Raw genomic sequence first — 26,621 nt, 5'->3', positions numbered from 1 at the left:
GGGGCGGGGGCAGCAGCAGTGGTGGCGAGCGGTAAGGGAAGCGAGTGCCAGCCAGTATACCTGCCTCCTTCTTCTGAGAGCCTTGACAGCGGGGAAACCGTGGCTTCTTTGCCAGCCTCCCAGCTCTGATCTGTCCCAGCCAGCCCCCCTTTTACACACACACACACACACACACACACACTTGAGACGAGCGTGCCGGGGAGGAATTGGGGGGGAGAAGGAAGAGAAGGTGGTCCCTAGCAGAAGCTCGGCTTTTTCCTTCCTCGCCCCCTGATTTCTCCCCAGCTGCACTGCCTCGCGCCGCGGCAAGCAAGGCAGCTCTCAAAAGAGAACAAAGCGGGCACACCGCTTCTTCCAACAGTCGAGGCCTCGGCCCCTCTTCCTCCCTCGCCTGTTGGAAGAAGCGCCTGCAGTGCAGACGCTTCGTTCTCTTTGAGAGGGGCGCCAGGCAGATGTCCTGGGACTGCTGCACACGTGCACTATCCTCCTGGAGTGCTTCCTTCCTTCTTCCGCCGCCAAAAGAAAGAATATCCCACCATCCGTTGGTGCCGCTGCAGCTGATTCAGCTGGGGGAATGGGCTCCCGAAGGCAGAGTGTGCTCTGAGGGGATGGGGATGCTGCAGAAAAGGCTGCCTTCCACCCGGGCCCGCGCGCCTCCTGTGCTGGCTCCACAGGGTTCCGGGCTCCGAAACAGCCCACTGGCTTCCCATCCGGCCACCGACTAGTAATATTAGATGTGTGGAGAGAATCCGTGCATCATTGAAAGCGCTTTGGCCAACTTTCTCTCCTGCCTTTGCACCCGAGGACTCAAAAGGGGAACCAGGAAATTTCAGTCTTCCCCCCCCCCCTTTTTGCCTCTTTCTACAACTTGGGAGGCATTTTTTGACTTTTAAGGCTTTGCACTTTTGAGTCCGAGTTGGGAGGTCCAGGCAGAGTGGAGGCTGATGGCATGAAACGAATCCATTCTGGGGATCACGGTGACTTCAAAGGGTCCCTTGGGGGGGGGGGGGGCTCCCATCAGAGAAGGATGAAAGGGGCTCCTGAGGGGAGGGCATAGCACTGCAGGGGCGTGGCCAAACGGAAAGGGGGGAGGAGTCTCGCAAGTTCCCGCCTCCCTCGGCCGGCAGCCTTCTCCCCCACTCCCCCCCCCCCCCAGGATCAATGGTCCCTCCCATTTCCCCACCCTTGACAAGGGAAAGTCATATTTACTTCTTGGGAAACCTTTCACTTTTCCCGTGTCTGTTTTCCTTTAAGCTTTGACGGCTTGAGTCTTTCTCTCTCTCCATCCCTCCAAAGCTGCCCCCGCAGCCGATATTTCATGCTACGGGCCAGCAGTGGGCGCTCTCTTGGCTTCCGACCGCCTAGCCCACTGCGCATGCTCTACTCCGTCTGTTCAGGCTGCGAGTTGGTACCCTGGTAATCTGGTGCGGCGGAGCAGGTGGAGGGGGTCCCGCCGTTCAGATCCTCCCCAGGGGAGGTAAGGAGGTTCTAACGTTGGAAGGAGCGGGGAATCCGCCCCATAACTGCTCTTGGCTGTGCATGGGGAGAGACCACAGAATGGGGCAGGGGGGGAGGAGAGAAGGAAGCCTAAAGGAACCCCCTGCTTGATCTCCATTTACATTCAGATTCCTGGAAGACTGGAAGGGTCTTTGGAGAGGCAGCGGAGACCGCTTGCCCGGTGGTGCCAGTGGCTGGAAGATCCCTTCTGATACGGGCAGAGAAGAAGCAGGAAAAGTCCCAGGTGAGAGAAGCTTCTTTTGGGGTACACGGAGGGATCTTTACATGCTTCAATTCTTCCATTGCTCCCTGATAGGCTTTGCGAGATTAATAATTTGAGTTGATACTTAGAGAACCTCATTAACAAAATTGTTCTTGAGTTCTTCCAAAGAGTATCTCCTTTGGAGCGACTCTCCTATTGGGTCTCATCCTTTATTACTGATGGACACAAGGGTTTTGTGGGTAGAAAATAACATCCAGACCCTCTCTTGTCATGTTCTCTTAACTGCTCTTCTTTGCTTATATTCCAGGTTCTGAGGCCCTTCCAGGAATGGGGAGTAATTGGGTGGATCTCGCAAATCTTTCTCCTGATCTGTCTTCCAGAGGGATCCCCAAGGATAAAAGTCAAGGTCAGAATTCTTCACTAGGTAAGAAAAGACTGTTCCACTGGATTGGAGACTTTCTAGAAAGATTCCAGTTATCCTTAATTCTTTGTGTCTTCTCGGGTCTTAGTCGTTGGACTTAGTAGAAGGTGACCCCATAAGAAAGGTAGAACTCCCTCTTCAAGCTTGAAGACTTAAGGCGCACAAATGAATTCCCTCCCTTCAGAGCAAGCCTAGGATTTGCCTTTCACAGATGACCAACTTCTGTAGGGGCCACCTTGAATTGCATTCTGGCTCCTCCTCCATCATGATTTCTCTTTGTCTTTGGCCTTCCTTAAGAGATAATTTTGACTAAATTCCTACACAGATCCCTGCTGGTCCACTTCCAAGACCATCTGATCTTGTAGGCATGTTTCCTGGGTTGCTAGAATATCTCTAATTTCCTTGGTTTCAAACTCCAGAGTGTCTGGGGGGTGGGGGGAGAATTTACAGTGATTGAGCAAATGCTTTGATTGCCAAGAATATATACTTCCATTTGTTATTCCAAAAGATTAGGAGAACAATCTAACTCAAGATTTGTTCTTCAGCATGTGGTGGGTTTGGTCTTCTTTCATTCGTGACTCCCATGATGGAGTCTATGAAAGTTAGTGTGTAGAAGACACAAAAATGGAGGTTTCCTGAGCAGGATAGGAAGAAATCTTAATTCGTCCCTTCAAGGTAGAAAAGATGAAGTTGAAGCCTTTCCTGTTTCTATTCTGTCTCTCTCCTTCCCAGTAGACAAAATGGAGTCACCATTGTTCACTGAATCATCTCCTTCTGTTGGTGAAGGTGAAAGAACTGCCGGATTCCTGACTCAGGTAGGAAGGGAGAGATTAGCCTTCTAATCTGGGAGAGACTCTGGTGGAGAATTAGGAGACCTCTAGTTTCCTTTGGGGACTCAACCTATGATACTGCTATTCCTGAGCAAAACACAAGGAAATTAGAAATTTAAATTTACGATAGGTCAAACTAGGCCAATCTGTCAACAAAGATTTGGAGATGTATGGAATTCCTTGTATAATTCTGGTTTCAAAAAATCCCATGTGGCAGTTCATGTTGCCTGTCCCAAGTAAAGCAGAACGAAGACATGAAGAGTTAGGCTAACTCTACTTTATTGTAAGCAGAATCTTGTTTTCGTATTGTTGGGAAAAGGGATAAAACCAGGAGTACAGAAATTGCTTTGTATATAATCTATATCTTGATGCCTGGAAGTGAGTCCCTAGTATTTTTGTGAATGTTCATGAGTGGATTTTTTTAGTTTATCGAAGTATAAAACAAAAAGAAAAAAATGGAAAAGTAATACGAGAGGAAGGGGAAAAGAGAGGGTACAGTGTAACAGGGGGGGGAAAAGAAAAAGGCATCAACTTTTGACACTCTTTGGTACAGTTGAAGGTAACAATATTAGAGCCATAACATATTGCTTTTACACAACATAATGTACAAATTATTTCTGTCACAATAAGCCAGTCTAGTTTAGAAAAAGAGAATCAAAGTTTCATTTTCCCTCTCATTTCAAACAGAAAATCCAAAAGCAATTTCAAGCTAGAGACAAAATTAAATATAATTTCTTATTTGGATAAAAGAATCATTTTCGCCATCACAGTTTCTCCTTGCTGTGGGGAATAATGTATCATTTCGTCTCATATTTTCAAACATAGTCCATAATATTTTATCAACTTTAGAATATTGTTCAGCATTACTTAAAGAACCATCAGGCCTATTTATAGCTACGTACTCATTTTAAAAACACATAACTAACTTAAAGCCTTCCAACAGTACATGTATCATTAAAAAAAAAAAAAAAAGAAATCCATCCTAATTAAGGAAGCCATATTTAAGTCATTCCTCCAGCTTACCTTCATAGAATAGATTCTTTTTCTTCTCTGCAGACTCTATAAAGTCTCTTTTCCTAAAGAAGTTCTCAGCATTTTTATACCCATAAAAAAGGTCCAAAATTTGTTCTGTTAGACCAGTGTTTCTCAACCTTGGCAACTTGAAGATGTCCGGACTTCAACTCCCAGAATTCCCCAGCCGGCTGGGGAATTCTGGGAGTTGAAGTCCAGACATCTTCAAGTTGTCAAGGTTGAGAAACACTGTGTTAGACGTTGTAAATTGGTCTGAAGCAAATCTTCCCCGATTAAATATTCCCTCACTGAAATAGCTATCATATCTTTTTTTTTTTGAAGAATTCTCAGCCTAGTTAATGTCCATAACGCAAAAGTCCCAAATTTGACCTCTAAAAAATTGTGAATCTGCTTGATACGTTTGTTTTAGTTGCACTGGGACGGTGGTATTCATACCATCATCGTAAGAAGAGCTAACTCAGATTTATATTCGTCTGCTATGCAACCATTTAGTGTCAATCTATCCATTTCTGCACAATCTAAATTTTGTTTTAATTACATCATCTTCTATAGGAGTTTCCTCATTTCTCCAGTACTGTGCAAATATAATTCTTGCTGCAGTCAAGACATGTAATTTTACATATAGTTTATAGATCAGCACCATTTGTTTTTCCCAGCGCACTTCATAATAGCCCAATGTATCTAGTATAAATCTTACATTGTTTTTAATTTGTCTTTTTGGAAGGAACCCATTTTGATCTGGGTGGATACATTCATTCAGAAATCTTTTTAATTTCTCTCCCATTATTGATGCAAAAATTTTACAATCAGCATTCAATAATGATAGAGGTCTATAGTTCTTTATCTGTGTGAAGTCAAAATCTTCTTTCGGAATTAAAGCAATATTAGCGTCTATCCAGATGATTGAGGAAGTCAGATTTATATAATGAGGTTACAGTTAGGTTGTTTGCATTATCCGGTATTTCTAATAAAGTTGAAACAGTAGGTTGATCATTTTCTACATCTACTTTTGTTTCTTATTCTATTTTATATTTTAGTTGATTCACAAAATGACAAATCATCTCCAAGGACTGATCAAGAATGTGTTTTGCAACCAACAACAATTTAAAATTAGGCATCCTCCTGGCTCCCTCTAGTCTAGTGTTTAGAGACTCTTATGTATTCATTCATTTAATTATTTCTTCCGTTTCTCAGCCAATCCGAACCCTTAAATATCGGCAGATTTCAATCAGCCACAAGAAAACAGTACAGAGCAACTAATTATTTCAAAAGAAAAGTAAAAGTAAAAAAAATATGATTACTCTGTGGTGAGCTGAAGGGTTAGGATTTTGCATTATGATTGGGCTAGGCCGGCTGTGGCTGACGCCACTGCTCTCGCCGCATCCATGGCTGCTCGCAGCTCTTACAGCACCTTGCGCACCACACTTAAACTTACCGTGCTTCACAGTGGGGGAGATGGTGTCTCCCCCATTAAAAGCACACCATCAGCTGCAGCCGCCCAGCCACTGTCTCAGGGTATCTTTCCAGCGGCCAAGGTGCACATCGCACCAATAAGGGCCAGAAGAAGAGGCAAATAGAGGGGCACTTTGCTCTCGCTCTGGAATCTGCTGCCGTCACTCTTCTCTTCTCAGGGCAGGCGAGGATTGAGCTGGAGGGCAAGGGGCGGTGCCAGACAGCTGACAGGGAGCTACAGCGCCCGGGGGGGGGGGTGTTGAAAGAGCTTCATTTATCTGCAAATCTGAAATTTTTGATTTAAAATCTTCCAAAGAAGAAAGAACAACATCAGCAATATAACCCCCCCCCCAAAAAAAAGGTTCACCTCTTTTAGGAAATGGTTCAAGAGGCAACACACGCACACAAGTGATAGAGAGAAAGAGAGATGAGAAAGAAAGAAGGAGAAAGGGAAATGAGAGGGAGAAAGAGAGAGAGGTTGAAGAGAAAGACACATGCACAGAGAGATACCTTTTAAAAGAAAATACCGGGAGCCACAAAACCTAGGTAGGCGTGGCTGGGGTGTGTGTGTCATGTTATTAAGCGGGAGTGAGACACGTTGCAAACCAGTGACGTACGGTGAGGTTTATGGCTGGTGAGGCAAAAAGAATGAAAGCGGGCAAAAGCCGCCCTGCTGTTATGTCCGACATAAAAAAAGTGCCAGCCCGCCAGCAGAGGTGGGTAAAACACAAACACACACACAAATTACTTACAATAATACAATTACTTACAAATTACATTAATTTTAAATTCCTCCCCCTCCCTTCGACCCACATACCTTTTCCAGCTGTTTCATAGAGGATTTCAACTCTGCTCTTGTCTGCCATGAGGAAAATGTAAAAATGTAAAAAGAAAAAGGCAAGAGCTTCTGAAGTCAGGCTGGGTTAGCTGCTGCCAGAGTCCTCAATGGGTGACTCTGCTTAACTGTCTAAAAAAATGCCCTCTACAGGAGGAGGCAAGAGAACCGCGTGCATAAGGAATTTTTCGGCTTTTAACCGTTGCTTAACTCTGCTCGAGTAATCATAAAGTCAGACTAAATGAGGTACATGGTTCTCCCGCCTCCTCCTGTAGAGGGCACTTTTTAGAGGCTTTTTTTAAACAGTTAAGCACTAAGCAGAGTCATCCACTGTGACTCTGGCAGCAACTACCTCAGCCTTTTTCCTTTTACATTTTCTTTTTTTCATGATCACAGTGGTGAGGCTCTGCCTCCCCTGCCTGCATGTCACTGTTGCAAACATGATGAAATGTTCGGGCCTCTGGTAGTTGGTGGGTCTAAGGCACTCTGCCACTAAGTCAGCAGAGTTAGTCAAGGTGATAAAACATGCACTAATTGAATGTCAGCAGTAGGCTGTGAGTTCTACCCTTTTTATCATATGATGTGTTGAGTCCATCTAGAAAAATGTTCAATGAAGAATTTTCATTTTGGCTTTTAGTTCCAAAGGTGCTTTTTTCCAGAGCCAAACTGGACTTCCTAATTGTTGAAGAAACTTCTTGGATGGGAAGCGAAACCTTTTCAAAGAAAAACCAGAAAGTCCAGTTGCCTCTGATAAAAAGCAACTTTTGGGACAACCATGACCATGGGTGACTGAGAATCTTCATAGAACTTTGTGCTTTTAGGATTTGCAGATTGAAGGTGATTTTGCAAAATCTATGGAGTCTGCTCACAGGCATTTTTCCTTCTTTAGTGTCCTGTGTCCTTTGCGGAGGTGGCCATCCATTTTAGCAGTGAAGAGTGGTTGCTACTTGATCCCAGCCAGAAAGCCCTGTATCAAGAAGTCATGTTGGAAACGTCCAGGATCATGGCCTCTTTACATAAGGGTTCCTCTATACGTAACTTGTTAAAAATGATTTTATCTCTTTTTTCCTCTTACATTAATTCCAGTCCCCCTCATGGTTTTCCAAGTAGCAGAGTTTTATTTAGAAGAAAGAGATCAGTGACCAGCAAGGGTTGACATTCAGTCTTGTGGTCATCCTTGGGCTTTGGGCCATTACTGCAGAGTTATTGGGAAGATGATCAGAGAAAGGATGTTTTGGTTTTTTGAAGTTGTCCTACTCAGCAACAAATTCTGACTTGCTTTCTATTGAATTGACATACATTATCTTATTGAATGCAAGCTGGGTGGGTCATAATCTTTTAAGTTAATAACTAATATGCATGCTGCCATTTCCCTCGTTCCTTTCTCTGCATATGCCCAGTAGTAGATACATGTATGCATAGGGACACCTAAGTGGAGGTTGTAGACTAGTCTGATTTATTTTCGTTCACCCGCAGCCTCTGAGGCACAGAAGAAGGAAAACGACCAAGAGCCAAATTTGGTGCCATTGCAAATAATCAAAACTGAAATTCCTGTGGAGACAACTACAAATAAGTGGGGAAGGAGGAAACCTGAAAAGAAGTACAATCTGAGAAAAAAATCTATTCTTGAATGTGTGGAAATGGATTGTTTCCTGACCGAAAGTGATTCCAAGGAAAATGCGGGGAAATCTCAAAGTAGAAAAAGATTCAAAGCAAAGCCCAATGTTAGTAACCACTGCAAAACTGCAAAAAGCTGCAGCATTAATAATGTTTCTTCACATAAAATGAACCAGGCAAGGGAGAAGCCCTACAAGGATGTGGACTGTGGAAAAAGCATTGGGAGAAGAGGTAATTTAACTCCCCATAAAAAGATCCCTAAATATGTGGATTGTGGAAAAAGGTTCAGTAATAAGTATTCCCTTTCTTCCCATAAAAGAATACATACTGCAGAAAAACCCTTTAAATGCATAGAATGTAAGAAGAGCTTCAGCAGTAGTAGTTACCTGATATGCCACAAAAGGACCCATACAGGGGAAAAACCTTATAAATGTGTGGATTGTGGAAAAAGTTTCAGTCTGAAGAATTCCCTTACTTATCATAAAAGGGTACATACAGGAGAAAAACCCTTTAAATGTGTAGAATGTGGAAAGAGCTTCAAGTGTAGCATTCACCTGATGTGCCATAGAAGGATCCATTCAGGGGAAAAACCTTATAAATGTGTGGATTGTGGGAAAAGGTTCAGTATGAAATGTTCTCTTACATCCCATAAAAGGATACATACAGGAGAAAAACCCTATAAATGCATGGAATGTGGAAAGAGCTTCAGTGTAAAAAGTTCTCTTACTTCTCATAAAAGGACACATACTGGAGAAAAACCCTTTAAATGCATAGAATGTGGGAAGAGCTTCAGCAGTAGTAGTTACCTGATATGCCACAAAAGGATCCATACAGGGAGAAAACCTTATAAATGTGTGGATTGTGGACAAAGGTTCAGTGTGAAGGGTTCCCTTACTTCCCATAAAATGGTACATACTAGAGAAAAACCCTTTAAATGCATAGAATGTGGGAAAAGCTTCAGAACTAGTAATTACCTGATGTGCCATAGAAGGATCCATTCAGGGGAAAAACCTTATGAATGTGTGGATTGTGGAAGAAGGTTCACTGCAAAGTGTTCCCTTACGTCCCATAAAAAGGTACATACAAAAGAAAAACCCTTTAAATGCATTGAGTGTGGGAAGAATTTCAAGAAAAAGGATGCTCTTAATTGTCATAAACTGATCCACACAGGAGAAAAACCCTATAAATGCCTAGATTGTGGAAAAGGCTTCAGGCTAAGTGGTGATCTTGTTTCCCATAAACGGATCCACACAGGAGAAAAACCCTATACATGCATGGAGTGTGGAAAGAGCTTCAGTCTAAAGAGTTCTCTTACTTCTCATAAAAGGATCCACACAGGAGAAAAGCCCTATAAATGCCTAGAGTGTGGGAAGGGCTTCAGGCAAAGCTGTGACCTTTCTTCCCATAAACGAGTCCACACAGGAGAAAGACCCTATAAATGCTTGGAGTGTGGAAACAGTTATAAAAACAGCAATTACCTGAACCTTCATAAACGCGTCCACACGGGAGAGAAACCTTATACATGCCTGGAATGTTCAAAGAGCTTCACTAGCAAGACTTCACTTACTTCTCACGAAAGAATCCACAGAGGAGAGAAACCGTATAAATGCATGGAGTGTGGGAAGAGCTTCAGCCGAAGCAGTCAACTTACTTTCCATAACAGGATCCATACAGGAGAGAAACCTTATAAGTGCACAGAGTGTGGAAAAACCTTCACTGCCAGTAGGTCTCTGACTTCCCATAAAAGGACCCACACAGGAGAAAAACCCTATAAATGCCTGGAATGTGGGAGCAGCTTTAGATTTAACAGTAACCTTTTTATCCATAAGCGGATTCACACCGCAGGGAAATAGAAATGTACACACCGCGGAAGGAATTTTTGTGAAAACAAAATGCTTCTCAAGAAAGAATCCACAGTGGGCAGAGAAGTATCCTGTGGACATCAATCAACTTATTTCTCTTATAGATAAACAAAAATGAATTGACAAAGAAATAGACCTTCAGGTAGTAAAGGAAGTTAAATATTTGGGAGTATACTTAACAGCAAGATTAAAGAAGGTAACTATGAAAGATTAATACAACAAATTAAACTGGACTTGTAGAACTGAAAAATCTTGCAAGTGGCAATGAGAGGAAGAATAGCAACCATAATAATGAATATCATGCCGAAGGTACTTTTTTTGTTCCATACGATCATTATAAAATCAGAGAGAAAAATACTTTGATGAGCTAAATACAATAATCTTGAAATATATTATGCAAGAAAAAACAGCAAGAATAAGACTGCAAATGCTGCAAGAGTCTAAAAACTATTGGGGTTTTGGGCTGCCGGATTGGGAGCTTTATTACCTGGCTTCTCAATGGATGTATAAATTTAGGACATAGAAGACTACTTTTATTGGGGGGGGACACATGATCTTCAATTGGGATGTCGTGCCTTTTTGTGATATGAAAAGAATAAAATACATAGATACTTTCAAAGACACGATGTAAGAAACCTTCTACTCTTAGTATGGGGAAAATGTAAGGAAAGAAACTATATGAAAATACCAGCTTGGCTTTCCACAATGGAAGCACTGATACATCCAAAGGTTGTAAACTTGGAAAAAACTGTAACATATAAAGACATTCTGAATCAGCGGTTCTCAACCTGTGGGTCGCGACCCCTTTGGGGGGGGTCGAACAACCTTTTCACAGGGGTCGCCGAGGAGCTTCCCACGGAGAGGCTGGCGAGAAGCTGGCCTGAAGGGAAGGAGTGGCTCGGATTCCCCAAGCGGCGGAAGGAAAGGTGCCAGAAGACTGATGGGCTTCCCAGCAGGCCAGGTCAACTGGCCTTCCATGCGCCAGTAGGGGAGGGGCCTCTGCTGCTCCTCTCACCGAAGGCAGCCGACTGCCCGAGATCAAAGTATGTGTGTGTGTGTGTGTGGTGGGTGGCCGGAAAGTAGGAGCCGGAATGGAGATGAGGTGGGGGAAAAGAGACACACACGCAGCACAGAGGACGCTGGGAAAGCAGCTCACTCCGAGGGATGGAGGTTGATGGGCAGAGCTACGGAAGCCAACAGGTACCATTTCTGAGGCGTAAAACAAGGCGGGGAAAATAAAATAAAATAAAGGAACGTGGGATGTGCGTATGCTGAGATTCCCTATTAAGACTGTTACCAATGTTCCCTCTAATTTTTTTTCAGGGTGAGCGGAAAAGTATAGTGTTTGAGCGGCACAGTTTCATGCCTGAGCACCTAAGAGAGCAACAGTTTGAACTTCTGTCTCGTCTGCTGGACATTTGCGCAACATTCCAAGCGCCAAGCACCAATTGTGAGCGAGGTTTCAGCCTGATGAATGCCAGGCATGAAAATGTGCTACTCAAACACTATACTTTTCCGCTCACCCTGAAAAAAAAAAGACTTCTGCTCAGCTTTTAGATCATTAGACTGGCTAGAGAGAGACATGGCACCAACATGTCCTGGGTCCTGGCATTTTGCAGGCAACCTGTCCTCTCACATTCCTTTGGAATGCAACCCATCACATTTGAATTAGATTTTGCCAATTATCCTATTAAAAGATAATCCTATTATTCTAAAATATGACTAACTCGATATTAAAAATGTAAATATTTAATGCTGATAAATAATAGCAGTAATTGTTATTTAGTATGATTAAAATCAGTATTGATATATCAATATATCTATCAAAATTGACAATAAACACTAAAATAACAATACAAATATATAATGTGGAATATAAATGTAATAAATATAATATATAAATACAACATAAATGTAATAAAATAATTTATCATGAAACTCTCCCCCTTTAAAGTAATAAGATCAATTAAATAGTCTAGCAAGTTTGGACAATATGCTATATGTTATGTTACTTAAGAATATATATGCCTCAGAATCAGATACAACATCCACATCATTTCCAACTGAGTCAATAAAATGATATGCCATGCCAAAACTATTTTAAATAAAGATATGAAATTAATCAAGTATTGCATTTATTTTTCAAAATGAATGTAGAATTTTTATTATTATTTAAGTTTTGTACCCTATCTTTTCTAACTAACGTTAACTTTAAAAAGATGTTACATCAGACTACAATACAAGTAATTAAATGAAGACTAAAATAAGTGTTTTGGCATATTGAGCTTTTTATATTTCTTTCTAATATTGCTTCCTTAGTTGAGAACTTCCTCCTCAGCTTACTTACGCATTAACTGTTTGTTGCTTTTATGGCTTATTCATTCACTGCTCCATCTTCAGTTTTTTTCACAGGGGGCAGGGCTTGCTTCCTTCCTTCCTTCCCTCCACTCCTTTGGCCACCAATTTTGATCCAACTCTCTCTCTCTCTCTCTCTCTCACACACACACACACACAGAGAGAGACACGTGTTCTTTGGGGGGGTTGAATTACTCCGCCTCACTGCGCAAAGTCGGCTCAGCATGTGTTCGGCCCCTGCTTACGCTGAATCAAATCTGCAGCCGGCGGGACCATTTCAAAGCCGCCAGTCCTCTTGCTCCTTCTCCTTCACCGGCAAAGCAGCGGCGCTGGTGCCTCCCACTCCGCTCGGAGCACCTCAGCTGGGCTCTGGGTTATCCCTGCCATTGCCTCCACCTCCGCCGCTTTCCTACTAGCTCCCGCGGCCTCAAAAGCACGGCAGAGGAGGAAGGGGGAGGGATAATGCGGGGGCCAGCTCAGGTGCTCCGTGTGGAGAGAGAGGCACCACTGCGGGAGCTTTGCTGGTGAAGGAGAAGAAGCAAGAGGACTGGCGGCTCATCAAAACAAGTCTGGGGAGGTCTTTTGCAGGCGGCCAGTTCTAGCTGCCTGCAAAGGACTTCCCCACGTTTGCTTTGGTAGAAAGCTCTGCGCGGCAGTTAGAAAGCTCTGCGCGGAGGTTTCTAGCGACGTGCGCGGCCACGCACGCGCGCACCTTAGAGGGAACAGTGACTGTTACCCATGCTTCAGTGTACACATGCGGTTCTTTGGCCCCTCTCCTATGGCTCCCTGCTGACCCAATTACGCAATCTGCTCTCCGCCCTGAGAAGGCACGAACCTCTCGCCTGCTTTTGCGATTCCACATCCTTCGCAGGTAACTCAGTGTCGGGAAGAGCTTCACCCCTTTTCTTGTGTTCATCTCTTGCGTGCGTGCACGCAAGCAAAATGCCCTCCTGGGCCAGGATCAAGGCGGAGGGGAAAACGACTTCTCCTGCTGTTGCCACTGCGCAATGAGGTGAGTAACTGGGTATGCAGTGCTGAGTCTGGCGCTGCGCAGGAGAATCCTCAGCGCCAGACTCAGGTCAGTGCGAGCTGCGGTCCCCTTCGTGTTGGCTCAGGAAGGATGGGAATGGGGAGCAGCAGCAGCAGCTGGTTGTGTGCAGGGAGGGAAGAGCTCCAGTTCTGTGCTGCACAGGGCTCTGGAACTCTTCCCTCTCTGCATCCAGAGACGGCTGCTGAGGCTCCTTCCTGAGAGCCAACATGAAGGGGACCATGGCTGGCGCTGACCTGAGTCCGGCGCTGAGGAGTCTCCTGCGCAGCATGGATCTCCTGCGCAGCACAGCCAGCTACTCACTTCTCAGTGGCAGCAGTGGAAGGAGTCGCTGTCCCCAACGCCACGATCGAAGCCCAGGAGGGTATTTTGCTTGCATGCGCAAGAAAGAGATGAAAGAGAAAAGGGGAGAAAGAGGGAGAGAGAGAGAAACAAAAGAGAAAAAGTAGAGAATGGGAGAGAGGGAAAATATAGGGAAACAAATTAGAGGGAGAAGGGGGAGAGGGAGAAAGAAATGAAAGAGCTGACCATGGAACTAAAAGAAAGAGAAGAATCGGACTTTTATAAAATATGGATTAGAATTTATAAGTGGCTAGAAAACAGAAGCCAATACAGGAAATAGAGAATGTAAATATAATTGTGATATGAACAATTAATATTACTATGAGTGTCAGTACTACTGTTATTATTAGAAAAGGTAAAATTAATAGGAAGGCAATGCAGAATGGAGAACTATAAAGGCTAAACATGAATCCTGATACAGAAGGCTGTATAATTACTTTATATTGTTATGTATGTTTTGTTTGACTCCAAACACAAATCCTTAAAGGCCAAAAATACCTTCCAAGTTGTAGAAAGAGGCAAAAGGCTGAAATTTTCTGGTTCCCCTTTGAGTCCTCTGGTATAAAGGAAGAAGGGAAAGTTGGCCAAAGCACTGTCAATGATGCATGTATTCTCCCCACACATCTAATTAGGAAGTTCTGCTCAATTTCCATATATTTACAAGGAGTTGTAATGGTCTTCCCTTTCACCGCTTTATTGCTGTCTTTATAGGTGGATCCTGTATTGAGAAAGCTTTCCTCATGTTCCATGGATGTATGTGTATCATTTTCTATGCTATGTGAAACTGAATCAGATCCACCCCCTTCTAGCACTTTCTAACGTTTTATTCCACTCTTCCACCACCACCCCCATGGAAATCTGCATATTAATCTGATTTCTTCATTTAATTTTCTTCAATGAATATTAAATAGGAAACATTTACATTGCAAAACAATTATTGTTCCCAGTAATTTATTGTATTAACCTTGCAAACCAATATCGTCAATACAAAGGATATACTAAAATGTTATTTAAAAAGCCAAGCTAAGATAAAAAACACAAAGCTACTACAAAAAGGAGTTGTTCCTAACTTGCAATTCCATGGCAGCTTAACACTTCAAATTAGATTGACCTTTCTAATCACATTGACATCACAAAATCAAATGGCACTAAAATGACATTTTAACACCTTGACCCAATAGAAAATATGGTTCTGGTTATTTACATGGATAAATTAATAACTAAATAATTAAAACCAAGCAATTTAAGTCCTCCTTTAAAAAAAGACATCGCTCATGTGGTACAATCAATAATCGATCAATTATTACGATCAATAAAACAATTTTTTAAAGTAAAGAGCCATCAGCTGTGATCATAAACTGACTGTTATATTTCTCCTTTCAGCTGGGTTAATGCAAGTTTGCACCAGACAAACACTAGTCTAAGCACGCATGTACATACAAATATTCAGAAAAAGATTCACTTCTAAACAAACATATGCACATACATGAAAAAAATCAACAGCTTATGTACCTTGCTACATGTTTACTTGCCAGTAGTGTGAACATAATTACATCAACTCTCCACAAAGCGTGGAGCCTGGCGAGACTTACTTCAGATGCTGCTTCTTGCCTAGATAAAGCAGTTTGACCAGACAGGTTTTGGCAGATTTTGACACAACGAATGCAACAATTTACATTATAAAGACCACACTTGGATTATCGCATCCAGTTTTGGTCACCACGATATAAAAAAGATGAGGAGACTCTGGAAAGAGTGAAGAGAAGAGCAGCAAAGATGACTATGGCTAAAACATATGAAGAATAGTTGCAGGAATGAGATATGTCTAGTTTAATGAAATGAAGGACTAAGGTGATATCAGTGTTCCAACTTTCCCTTCTTCCTTTATACCAGAGGACTCAAAGGGGAACCAGAAAATTTCAGCCTTTTGCCTCTTTTTACAACTTGGCCTTTAAGGATTTGTGTTTGGAGTCAGGGGGTGGTGGTGGTCCAGGCAGCGTCTACATTTACCTTCCTATTTAATATCATTAAATACTGTATTAATTGAAAAAGGACAATACTTTCCTTAGTACCAGCCAGCGATTCCACTCCTTCCCTTTGAAAATGAAGCCCTAGAAGAAACGTCGTCATTATTCTGAGGCGTCTTTGGGGGGCGAGTGGAGGCAGAGAGCGTGAAGGGAATCCAATATGGACATGGTCCGATTCATTCGCCTCAGTGACTTCAAACGGTCCCGGGGGGGGGGGCTCCTGAGGGGGACACGAGGCTGAGGGAGAAGAGGGGACCAGGAGGAGGCCCAATTCGGGGTGTCGTCCAGAGAAAGGGAGAGTCGAGTCCCTCCCTGAGGAGCCCCAGAGATCTGCCAGCCCCCCACATGCTGACTCTTCCCTCAGAGGCACCTCAACCGCTCTGCCTCTCCGCTGTTCCCGCCAGAATAGGCTCCTCCCATCCCTCTAGGAAATCCTTTCCCCGCTACTCCGTCTGAGGGAATAGCACTGCAGGGGCGTGGCCAAGAGGAAAGGGGAGGAGTCTCGCAAGCTCCCTCCCTCGCCCTGCAGCCTTTACTCAACGTCTCCTGAGAGGGGTCCCAGTCCAGTTCTCCCACCCTTTCCCCCCAGCATCAATGGTCCCTCCCATTCCCCCACCCTTGACAAGGGAAGGAAGGTCACTTTTGCTTTCTAGAAAACCTTTCACTTTTCCTGTGTCTGTTTTCCTTGAAGCTTTGAGGGTCTTTCTCCCTCTCTCCATCCCTCCAGAGCTGCCCCCACAGCCAGATTCCATGCCAGGGGCCAGCAGGGGGCGCTCTCTTGGCTGCCGACTGACTAGCCCACTGCGCATGCTCTGCTCCGTCTGCCTGGTCGCGTAGTTCCGGCTGCGAGTCGCTCCCTGGGAATCTGGTGGGGGCGGGCAAGGATCGACTCAGATCCTCCTCAGGGGAGGGAACGAGATTGTGAGGATTAGAGGGAGCGGGAAACCAGCCCCCATAACTGCTCTTGACTGTGCTTGGGGGAGATCCAACAATTGGGGAGGGGGAAGGAGAGAAGGAAGCCTAAAGGAACATCTTGCTCACATCTCCTTCAGATTCTGATTCGGAGGCTGGAAGGATCTTTGGAGAGCCAGCGGAGACCAGTTGCCTGCAAGATCCCTTCTGAGCCTGGCAGAGAAGAGAAGAAGCAGGAAGGGCCCCAGGTCCGAGAAGCTTCTTTTGGGGTACAAGGAGGGATCTTCATATGCTTCAATTCTTCCATTTCTCCCTGATAGGCTTTGCGAGATTAATAATGTGAGTTGAAAGAAGACTTAAGCTAGAAGACTTAAAGCACACAAAGGGATTCCCTCCCTTCAGAACAAACCTATGGTTTGCCTTTCACAGAAGACCGACTCCTGTAGGGGCCACCTTGAATTGCATTCTGGCTCCTCCATCATGAGAGATTTCTCTCTGTCTTTGGCCTTCCTTAAGAGATAGTTTTGACTAAAATCCTACACAGATCCTAGCTGGGCCATTTCCAACACCACCTGCCCTTGCAGGCATGTTTCCTGGGTTGCTAGAATATCACTAATTTCTCTGTTTCAAACTGCAGAGGGGGGGGGGAATTACAGGGATTGAGCAAATGCTTTGGTTGCCAAAGTATAAACTTCCATGTTCCAAAAGGTTAGGAGAGCAATCTAACTGATGTTTGTTCTTCAGCATGTGGTGGATTTGGCCTTCTCCCTTTATTCTTGCCTCCCATGATGGAGCCTATGAAAGGTGGAGTGTATTAGTGGCAAAATGGAGGGCAGGACAGGGAGAAATCTTAATTTGTCCCTTCAATCTAGAAAAGATGAATTTGAACCCTTTCCTGTTTCCATTCTGTCTCTCTTCTTCCCAGTGGACAAAATGGAGTCACCGTTGTTCACTGAATCATCTCCTGTTGGTGAAGGTGAAAGAACTGCCGGATTCCTGACTCAGGTAGGAAAGGAGAGATTAGCCACTTATATGGGGGAGCAATAGGAGACCTCTGGTTTCCTTTGTGGACTCAACATATGATACTGCTATTCCTGAGCAAAACCCAGCAAGGAAATTAGAAATTTAAATTTACAATCAGTCAAACTAGGCCGACCTCTCAACAAAGATTTGGAGATCTATTAGTGGTTGTATAATTCTGGTTGCAAAAAATGCCACATGGCACTTCATGTTGCCTGTCCCAAGTAAAGCAGAAAGGACACATGAATAGTTAGGCTAAATCTACTTTATTGTAAGCATAATCTTGTTTCCCAATCGTTGGAGAAAGGGATAAAACCAGCAGACGCATAAATTGCTTTGTGTATCATCTACATCTTGTTGCCTGGATGTTCTTCCCTGGTATTTTCACGAATGTTCATGAGTGGTTTTTTTTTAATTTAACTTTTTTATTAGTTTATAGAAGTATAACATAGAAAAAAATGGAAAGGTAAGACGAGAGGAAGAGGGAAATAGCCAGTATAGTATAATGCAGTGTTTTTCAACCACTGTGCCGCGGCACACTAGTGTGCCGTGACATAGTGTAAGGTGTGCCGTGGGAAAATTACTTTATATATAGTCAATATAGGCACAGAGTTACATTTTTTTAACATTTTCTAATGGTGGTGTGCCTCGTGATTTTTTTCATGAAAAAAGTTTGCTTTTGCACAAAAAAGGTTGAAAAACACTGGTATAATGTGAGAAAAAAAAGAAAAAGGCATCAACTCTCGACACTCTTTCGTATAGTCAAAGGTAACAACGTTACAACGATAACATTTTGCTTTTACAAAACATAATGTACAAATTATTTCTATCACAATAAGCATGTCTAGTTTACAAAAATGGAATCATTTCATTTTTTTCTCATTGCAAACAGAAAATCCAGAAGCAATGTCAAACTAGAGACAAAATTAAATATGATCTCTTATTTGGATAAAAGAATCATTTTAATCATCTCAGCTTCTCCTTGCTGTACGGAATTATATATCATTTTTCTGTTAGACATTGTAAATTGGTCTGAAGCAAATCTTCCCCGATTAAATTTTCCCTCACTGAAATGGCTATCATGTCATTTCTTGAAGAATTCTCAGCCTTGTTAATGTCCATAAGGCAAAAGTCCCAAACTTGACCTCTTAAAAATTGTGAATCTACTTGATACATTTGTTTTAGTTGCACTGGGGGGGGGGGGGGTTGTACTCAAATCGTCATCATAAGAAAGAGCTGAAGTCAGATTTATATATATATTTTTTAACAGTTTATATATTTTCATATTATATACATAAGTGCTTACTGAACAGTGTATTGTCTGGATCAATTTTTATACAATAATGTTTTCCCACTTCTAATTTCTACCTCTGCTATGCAACCATTTATAAAAGAAGTTCCATGTTGAAAACTATTCTGTCTCTTCTTTTTCTTTTATTTTTAGTGTCACTTTATCCATTTCTGCGCAATCTAAAGTTTGTTTTAATCACATCATCCTCTATAGGAGTTTCCTCATTTTTCCAGTACTGTGCAAATACAATTCTTGCTGCTGTCAAGAAATGAAATATTAAATATAGGTTCCCTTTGTCATATTTTTCAGGTATTATGCCTAGCAAAAATATTTCTGGCTTAACATCTGTGTGTTGTTTTAATATTTTCTCCAATGTATTTATTTTCTCCAATCATGTATTTATTTTCTCCAATATTTCTTTGCTTTTACACATGTCCACCACATATGATAATAAGTGCCTGGTGTCTGGTTACATTTCCAACATCTGCTAATCTTGCCAGTAGTAGATGTCACCTATAAAATGTTTTATGTAAATTTTCCTTATATGTGGTCAATATTGACACATAGCCTTCAGGGAAGCCTCCTGAACGCTCCGGAGGGCTAAAATCGGCCCTACAAGCAACCCAGAAGTGACTTCCGGTTTGCTTGTAGGGTTGTTCTTTGCCCTCCGGGGGGGGGGGGGGGGGAGACTATTTTCACCAGGCTCCTATAAAGCCTCTGGATCCTGGAGAGGGCGAAAAAAGCATGCAAAAAATGGGGGGGAGGGAACGCCTGTCATGCGTGCATGCGCGCTGGGGGGATCGTGCATTGTATTATGGGTGCGGCACCCTGCGCAAGACCCCCCCTGCTCTCCCCTCGCTTATGGCACACGAGCAAAAAAGGTTCGCCATCGCTGACCTATACCATTTCACACAAATGGCTATCCAACATCTTCTTAACAACTTCCAGTGTTGGGGCGTTCACAACTTCTGGAGGCAAGTTGTTCCACTGATTAATTGTTCTAACTGTCAGGAAATTTCTCCTCAGTTTTAAGTTGCTTCTGTCCTTGATTAGTTTCCAGCCATTGCTTCTTGTCCTGTCCTCAGGTGCTTTAGAGAATAGCTTGACTCTCTCTTCTTTGGGGCAGCCCCTGAGATATTGGAAGACTGCTATCATGTCTCCCCTAGTCCTTCTTTTCATTAATCGGCTGTGACCAGGGGAGCCTTTGCCCAGGTCCGCCTGGTGCATCAATTGCGGCCCTACTTGGATCGGGAGGCACTCCAGACCATCACTCACGCCCTAGTCACCTCAAGGCTGGATCCCTGCAACGCGCTCTACATGGGGCTACCCTTGAAAAGCATTCGGAGACTGCAACTAGTCCAGAATGCAGCCGTGACAGATGCAAAACATGAGTTAAATAGTTCTGCTTTCTCCCTGTTGCTTGTCACCTTCTCCCAGCAATGGGCCAATTGTTTCCTTAACCTTTTTATTGTTTTTAACATGTTAGAAGAAGCTTTTTTTGTTATTTTTTACTTTTGTGGCAAGCCTTTCTTCATTGTGAGCCTTAGCTTTCCTCACTTCATCTTTACATGCTCGGGCTATTTGCTGATATTCTGCCTTAGTTATGTCCCCCCCTTTCCATTTTTTATACTTATCTTTTTTATCTTTCAATTTGTCAGAGAGTTCTTTATGTAGCCATGCTGGTTTCTTTTGGGAGCTGTTATTTTTCTTCTTCATTGGTATTGTGCTAAACTAGGCTTTTGTAATCTCATTTTTCAAAATTTCCCAAGCTTCTTGAGTTGTTTCCCCCCTGAGGATTCTCATCCATGGAATTCTTCCCAAGCTCTTAAGTTTATTGAAATTATATGTCTTAAGACTCTAGTTTGACTTTGTTCTACTAGTGTTTGCATAATGTTGAATTCCAATATTGCATGGTCACTTGCCCCCAGGGTTCCTGTGGCTTTTTGGAAGGAACCCATTTTGATCTGGGTGGATTCATTCATTCAGAAATCTTTTTAATTCCTCTGCCATTATTGATGCAAAAAAATTATAACCAGCATTTAATAATGATATAGGCCTATAGTTCTTTATCTGTGTCAAATCTGAGTCTCTTCTTTTGAAATAAAATAATATTAGTGTCTATCCAAGTGTTTGGTGGTCAGATTTATATTCTGAGGTTACAGTTAGGTTGTTTGCATTATCTGGTATTTGTAAAGATGACATAGTAGGTTGATAGTTTTCTACGTTTTCTACACCTAGTTGTGTTTCTTGTTCTATTTTAATATCATTTATAGCCGTAATAGTGAACCTATGGCACGCAAGCCATATTTGCTGGCACGGCATGCACAGGCCGCCCAGCTGATTTTCAGCCTTCCGGAGGGTCGGGGGAGGCTGTTTTCACCCTCCCCAAGCTCCTTAGGCTTTCCTGAAGCCTGGGGAGAGTGAAAAACGGCCCAGCGGGCAAACTGGAAGTTCATTCCTGAATTCCCCGTCGGCTGTTTTTCACCCTTCTCAGGCTTCAGGAAAGCCTCCGGAGCCTAGGGAAGGTGAAAAACAGGCCCAAGTGGCCACTGGAAGTTTGGGAACAATCTTCCGGTTTGCTCATTGGGCCTATTTTTCGCCCTCCCCAGATCCGGAAGCTATCCTGATCCCTTGGGAGGGCAAAAACTCACTTTCCGCGTGGGATGGGGGGCATGCACATGTGCGGGGGGGGGGGGGATTTTGTGCAAGCAAAATTTTAGCACACCGTTAGAAAAAGGTCAGCTATCACTGATCTATAGGATTAGTATATTTTGGTTGATTCACAAAATGGTGAATCTTCTTCAAGGACTGATCAAGAATCTTTTATAACCAACACCAGTTTAAAATTAGGCATCCTCGTGGATCTCTTTAGTGTTCAAGCACCTTTGGGACAACCATGAATGACTAAGAATCTCCATAGACATTAATGCTTTTAGGATTTGCAGATTGAAAGGAGACCGAGTCTGCTCACAGGGATTCTTCCTTTTTTAGGGTCCTGTGTCCTTTGCGGAGGTGGCCATCCATTTCAACAGTGAAGAGTGGTTGCTTCTTGATCCCAGCCAGAAAGCTCTGTATCAAGAAGTCATGTTGGAAACATCTAGGATCGTGGCTTCTTTAGGTAAGGATTCCGCTATATGTAACTTGCTAAAAATGATTTCATCTCTTCTTTTCTCCTCTTGGAATTTGGAATTTTTTTTGGGGGGGGGAATTTTATTAACATTTATAGGCCACCCTTTTCCCTGAGGTGACTCAGGGCGGCTCACATAAAATCAGGAGGGGGGATACAAACAATAACATAGACACATATAAGTAAAAATAATGGGCAACATTCATTCATCATTCGGGAGGGGCAGCTATCTTTGTCCCCAGGCCTGTCGGGTTAGCCAGGTCTTAAGGGCTATGCGGAAGGCCTGGACGGTGGTGAGAGTACGAATCTCCACGGGGAGCTCGTTCCAAAGGTCGGGGCAACCACTGAAAAGGCCCTCCTCCTTGTAGTTGCCAGCCGGCACTGGCTGGCGGATGGGATTCGGAGGAGGCCCAATCTATGAGATCTAATTGGTCGCAGGGAGGTAATTGGCAGAAGGCGGTCTCTTACTGTCAATTCACACATTTGCCATGGTGAGGAGAGGGGGGGTACATTCCAAGCATAGTTTTGGCTAGAGTTGGATCTCAGATTACTGTAGCATGCTTGGGAGAGGTGCACCTCATTGGGGAATGTGATTTATGACACAGACTGAGGGGAGGAGGGAAGGAACAGTGGTAAAGTTCAGCTATAATTCAAATGAGGCTCAGAACTGACTGCAATAAGGTCTTGCCGAATGGTGCTTCTAATAAATGACTAGTTTTCTTTTGAAACTTGACTTGAGACTCATGAACCAATTAGGGCATCTTTCGGAAACCTGACATTAATTACAGTACCCCTTCATGATCTCCTAAGTAGCAGAGTTTTACTTAGAAGGAAGAGATCAATGTGGTGACCAGCAAAGGTTGATATTCAGTCTTGTAATCATCCTTGACCCACCCCTGGGTCATTACTGCAGAGTTATTAGGAAGATGATCAGGGATAGGATGTTTTGCCTGTTGCAGTTCTCGTACTTAGCAACAAATTTTGTCTTGCTTTGTGTTGCCATTGCATATGTTATTTTATTGAATGCAAGTTGGGTGGGTCATAGTTGAGATAATATGTGTGTCACGTCCTGATGTCGTGTTTTTGCTATAAATTTTAATTGCCAAGAATGAGAGTTAGATGAGCAGTCATGATAGTCTTTTAAGTTCCCTTGTAGTAGATAAATGTATGCATAGAGACACCAAAAAGGTTGTAGATTATTCTAATTTATTTTTCTTCCCCCCCCCCCGCAAGCATTTGATACGCAGAAGAAGGAAAACAACCAAGAGCCAAAATTAGTGTCATTGCTAATAATAAAAACTAAAATTCCTGAGGAGACATCTATAAATAAGTGGGGAAGGAGGAAACATGAAAAGAAGAACAATCGGAGAGAAAAATCAATTCGTGAATGTGTAAGAATGGATTGTTTCCTGACCCAACGTGATTCCAAAGAAAATACAGGGAAATGTCAAAGTAGAAAAAGATTCAAAGCAAAGCCCAATGTCAGTAACCGCTGCAAAACTGGAAAAAGCTCCAGCATTAATAATGTTACCTCACATAAAATGAACCAAGTAAGGGAGAAACCCCACAAGAGTGTGCACTGTCGAAAAAGCATTGAGAGAAGAGTTAATTTAACTTCTCATAAAAAAAATTATAAATGTGCGGATTGTGGGAAAAGGTTCAATAGGAAGTATTCCCTTACATCCCATAAAAGGGTACATACAGGAGAAAAACCCTTTAAATGCATAGAATGTGGGAAGAGTTTCAGTAGTAGTAATTACCTGATGTGCCATAAAAGGATCCATTCAGGAGAAAAACCTTATAAATGCTTAGATTGTGGGAAAAGATTCAGTATGTCGAATTCCCTTTCTTCCCATAAAAGAATACATACTGCAGAAAAACCCTTTAAATGCATAGAATGTGGGAAGAGCTTCAAAAGTAGCATGTACCTGAAGTGCCATAAAAGGATCCATTCAAGGGAAAAACCTTATAAATGTGTGGATTGTGGGAAAAGATTCAGTATGTGGAATTCCCTTACATCCCATAAAAGGACACATACAGGAGAAAAACCCTATAAATGCATGGAGTGTGGGAAGAGCTTCAGTGTAAGAAGTGCTCTTAATTGTCATAAACGGATCCACACAGGAGAAAAACCCTATAAATGCATGGAATGTGGAAAGGCCTTCAGGCAAGGCAGTACCCTTGCTTCCCATAAACGGGTCCACACAGGAGAGAAACCCTATACATGCATGGAGTGTGGAAAGAGCTTCAGTGCAAAGAGTTCTCTTACTTCTCATAAACGGGTCCACACAGGAGAAAAACCCTATACATGCAAACAGTGTGGGAAGGGATTCAGGACTAGTAGTTACCTGATATGCCATAAAAGGATCCATACAGGGAGAAAACCTTATAAATGTGTGGATTGTGGACAAAGGTTCAGGATGAGGTATTCCCTTACTTCCCACAAAAGGGTGCATACAAGAGAAAAACCCTTTAAATGCATAGAATGTGGGAAGAGCTTCAGAAGTAGTAGTTACCTGATGTGCCATAGAAGGATCCATTCTGGAGTAAAACCTTATAAATGTGTAGATTGTGGACAAAAGTTCACTACAAAGGGTGCCCTTACGTCCCATAAACAGGTACATACAGACGAAAAACCCTTTAAATGCATAGAATGTGGGAAGAGTTTCAGTAGTAGTAATTACCTGATGTGCCATAAAAGGATCCATTCAGGAGAAAAACCTTATAAATGCTTAGATTGTGGGAAAAGATTCAGTATGTCGAATTCCCTTTCTTCCCATAAAAGAATACATACTGCAGAAAAACCCTTTAAATGCATAGAATGTGGGAAGAGCTTCAAAAGTAGCATGTACCTGAAGTGCCATAAAAGGATCCATTCAAGGGAAAAACCTTATAAATGTGTGGATTGTGGGAAAAGATTCAGTATGTGGAATTCCCTTACATCCCATAAAAGGACACATACAGGAGAAAAACCCTATAAATGCATGGAGTGTGGGAAGAGCTTCAGTGTAAGAAGTGCTCTTAATTGTCATAAACGGATCCACACAGGAGAAAAACCCTATAAATGCATGGAATGTGGAAAGGCCTTCAGGCAAGGCAGTACCCTTGCTTCCCATAAACGGGTCCACACAGGAGAGAAACCCTATACATGCATGGAGTGTGGAAAGAGCTTCAGTGCAAAGAGTTCTCTTACTTCTCATAAACGGGTCCACACAGGAGAAAAACCCTATACATGCAAACAGTGTGGGAAGGGATTCAGGACTAGTAGTTACCTGATATGCCATAAAAGGATCCATACAGGGAGAAAACCTTATAAATGTGTGGATTGTGGACAAAGGTTCAGGATGAGGTATTCCCTTACTTCCCACAAAAGGGTGCATACAAGAGAAAAACCCTTTAAATGCATAGAATGTGGGAAGAGCTTCAGAAGTAGTAGTTACCTGATGTGCCATAGAAGGATCCATTCTGGAGTAAAACCTTATAAATGTGTAGATTGTGGACAAAAGTTCACTACAAAGGGTGCCCTTACGTCCCATAAACAGGTACATACAGACGAAAAACCCTTTAAATGCATGGAGTGTGGGAAGACCTTCAAGAAAAATAATGCTCTTAATATTCATAAACTGATCCACACAGGAGAAAAACCCTATAAATGCCTAGACTGTGGGAAGGGCTTCAGCCAAAACAGTACCCTTGCTTCTCATAAACGGGTCCACACAGGAGAAAAACCCTATACATGCATGGAGTGTGGAAAAAGCTTCAGTGTAAAGACTTCTCTTACTTCTCATAAAAGGATCCACACAGGAGAAAAACCCTATAAATGCCTAGACTGTGGGAAGGTGTTCAGGCAATACTCTGAACTTGCTTCCCATAAACGGGTCCACACAGGAGAAAAACCCTATAAATGCATGGAGTGTGGAAAGAGCTATAAAAGCAGCAGTTACCTGATCCTCCATAAACGGGTCCACACGGGAGAGAAACCCTATACATGCCTGGAGTGTGGAAAGAGCTTCACTATCAAGGCTTCTCTTACTTCTCACGAAAGAATCCACAGAGGAGAGAAACCCTATAAATGCATGGAGTGTAGGAAAAGCTTCAGCCGAAGCAGTCAACTTACTCTCCATAACAGGATCCATACAGGAGAAAAACCTTATAAGTGCACAGAGTGTGGAAAAACCTTCACTGCCAGTAGGTCTCTGACTTCCCATAAAAGGACCCACACAGGAGAAAAACCCTATAAATGCCTGGAATGTGGGAGCAGCTTTAGATTTAACAATAACCTTTTTATCCATAAGCGGATTCACACCGGAGGGAAATAGAAATGTACGGAATGCGGAAGTAGTTTTTGTGAAAACACAATGCTTCTCAAAGAGGAATCCATAGTAGGCAGAGAAATATCCTGTGGACAGCAATCAACTTAATTCCATTACAGTTAAACTGAAAGATGAATTGACAAAGAAGATAGACCTTCAGGTAGTCAAGAAAGTTAAATATTTGGGAGTATACTTAACAGCACGATGTGGAACAATTGAAGAAGGTAACTAGAAAAGATTGATACAACAAATTAAATGGGACTTGGAGAACTGATACATCTAAATGTAAATTTGGAAAATATTGTAAAATATAAAGACATTCTGAATGAGGAAGGGGAACTAAAAACAAAACAGGAACTATGAAATGAAGGTGTGGACCTAGAATGGTGGCCACATCTTCCAATACAATCGTGATAT

General features: G+C 42.7%; 1 protein-coding gene across 2 annotated transcripts; it reads left to right on the top strand.

Annotated features, from left to right (window-relative positions):
* Nucleotides 1-1,995: 1,995 nt before the first annotated feature.
* Nucleotides 1,996-26,315, top strand: LOC106553673 (uncharacterized). Of its 2 annotated transcripts, none has more exons than XM_087711363.1 (4): nucleotides 1,996-2,144; nucleotides 17,379-17,458; nucleotides 21,756-21,882; nucleotides 23,125-26,315. In XM_087711363.1, the coding sequence occupies exons 1-4, from the start codon at nucleotides 2,048-2,050 to the stop codon at nucleotides 26,208-26,210; spliced, it is 3,390 nt and encodes a 1,129-aa protein (XP_087567489.1). In that variant the 5' UTR covers nucleotides 1,996-2,047; the 3' UTR covers nucleotides 26,211-26,315. The 2 variants fall into 2 exon arrangements, with proteins under 2 accessions (XP_087567489.1, XP_087567490.1); XM_087711364.1 differs by lacking the exons at nucleotides 17,379-17,458; nucleotides 21,756-21,882; nucleotides 23,125-26,315 and adding exons at nucleotides 2,874-2,956; nucleotides 7,180-7,312; nucleotides 7,767-9,880.
* The last annotated feature ends 306 nt before the right edge of the window (nucleotides 26,316-26,621 follow it).

This window comes from Thamnophis sirtalis, unplaced genomic scaffold, assembly GCF_051295495.1.
Source record: "Thamnophis sirtalis isolate CommonGarterSnake01/CBP01778 unplaced genomic scaffold, rThaSir2_p1.2 scaffold_3, whole genome shotgun sequence".
In the NCBI taxonomy this organism is placed as follows: Eukaryota; Metazoa; Chordata; class Lepidosauria; order Squamata; family Natricidae; genus Thamnophis; species Thamnophis sirtalis.
Note: the sequence above shows the minus strand (reverse complement) of the source record. Positions and strands in the feature narration are given on the sequence as shown.

Bases quoted from the DNA above. Each gene is read 5' to 3' on its own strand.
- LOC106553673 (XM_087711363.1), top strand. From the start codon at position 2,048: ATGGGGAGTAATTGGGTGGATCTCGCAAATCTTTCTCCTGATCTGTCT. The intron at 2,145-17,378 runs GTAAGAAAAGAC...TCTTCTTCCCAG, and splicing joins AGGTCAGAATTCTTCACTAG to TGGACAAAATGGAGTCACCG. The intron at 17,459-21,755 runs GTAGGAAAGGAG...TTCCTTTTTTAG, and splicing joins CTGCCGGATTCCTGACTCAG to GGTCCTGTGTCCTTTGCGGA.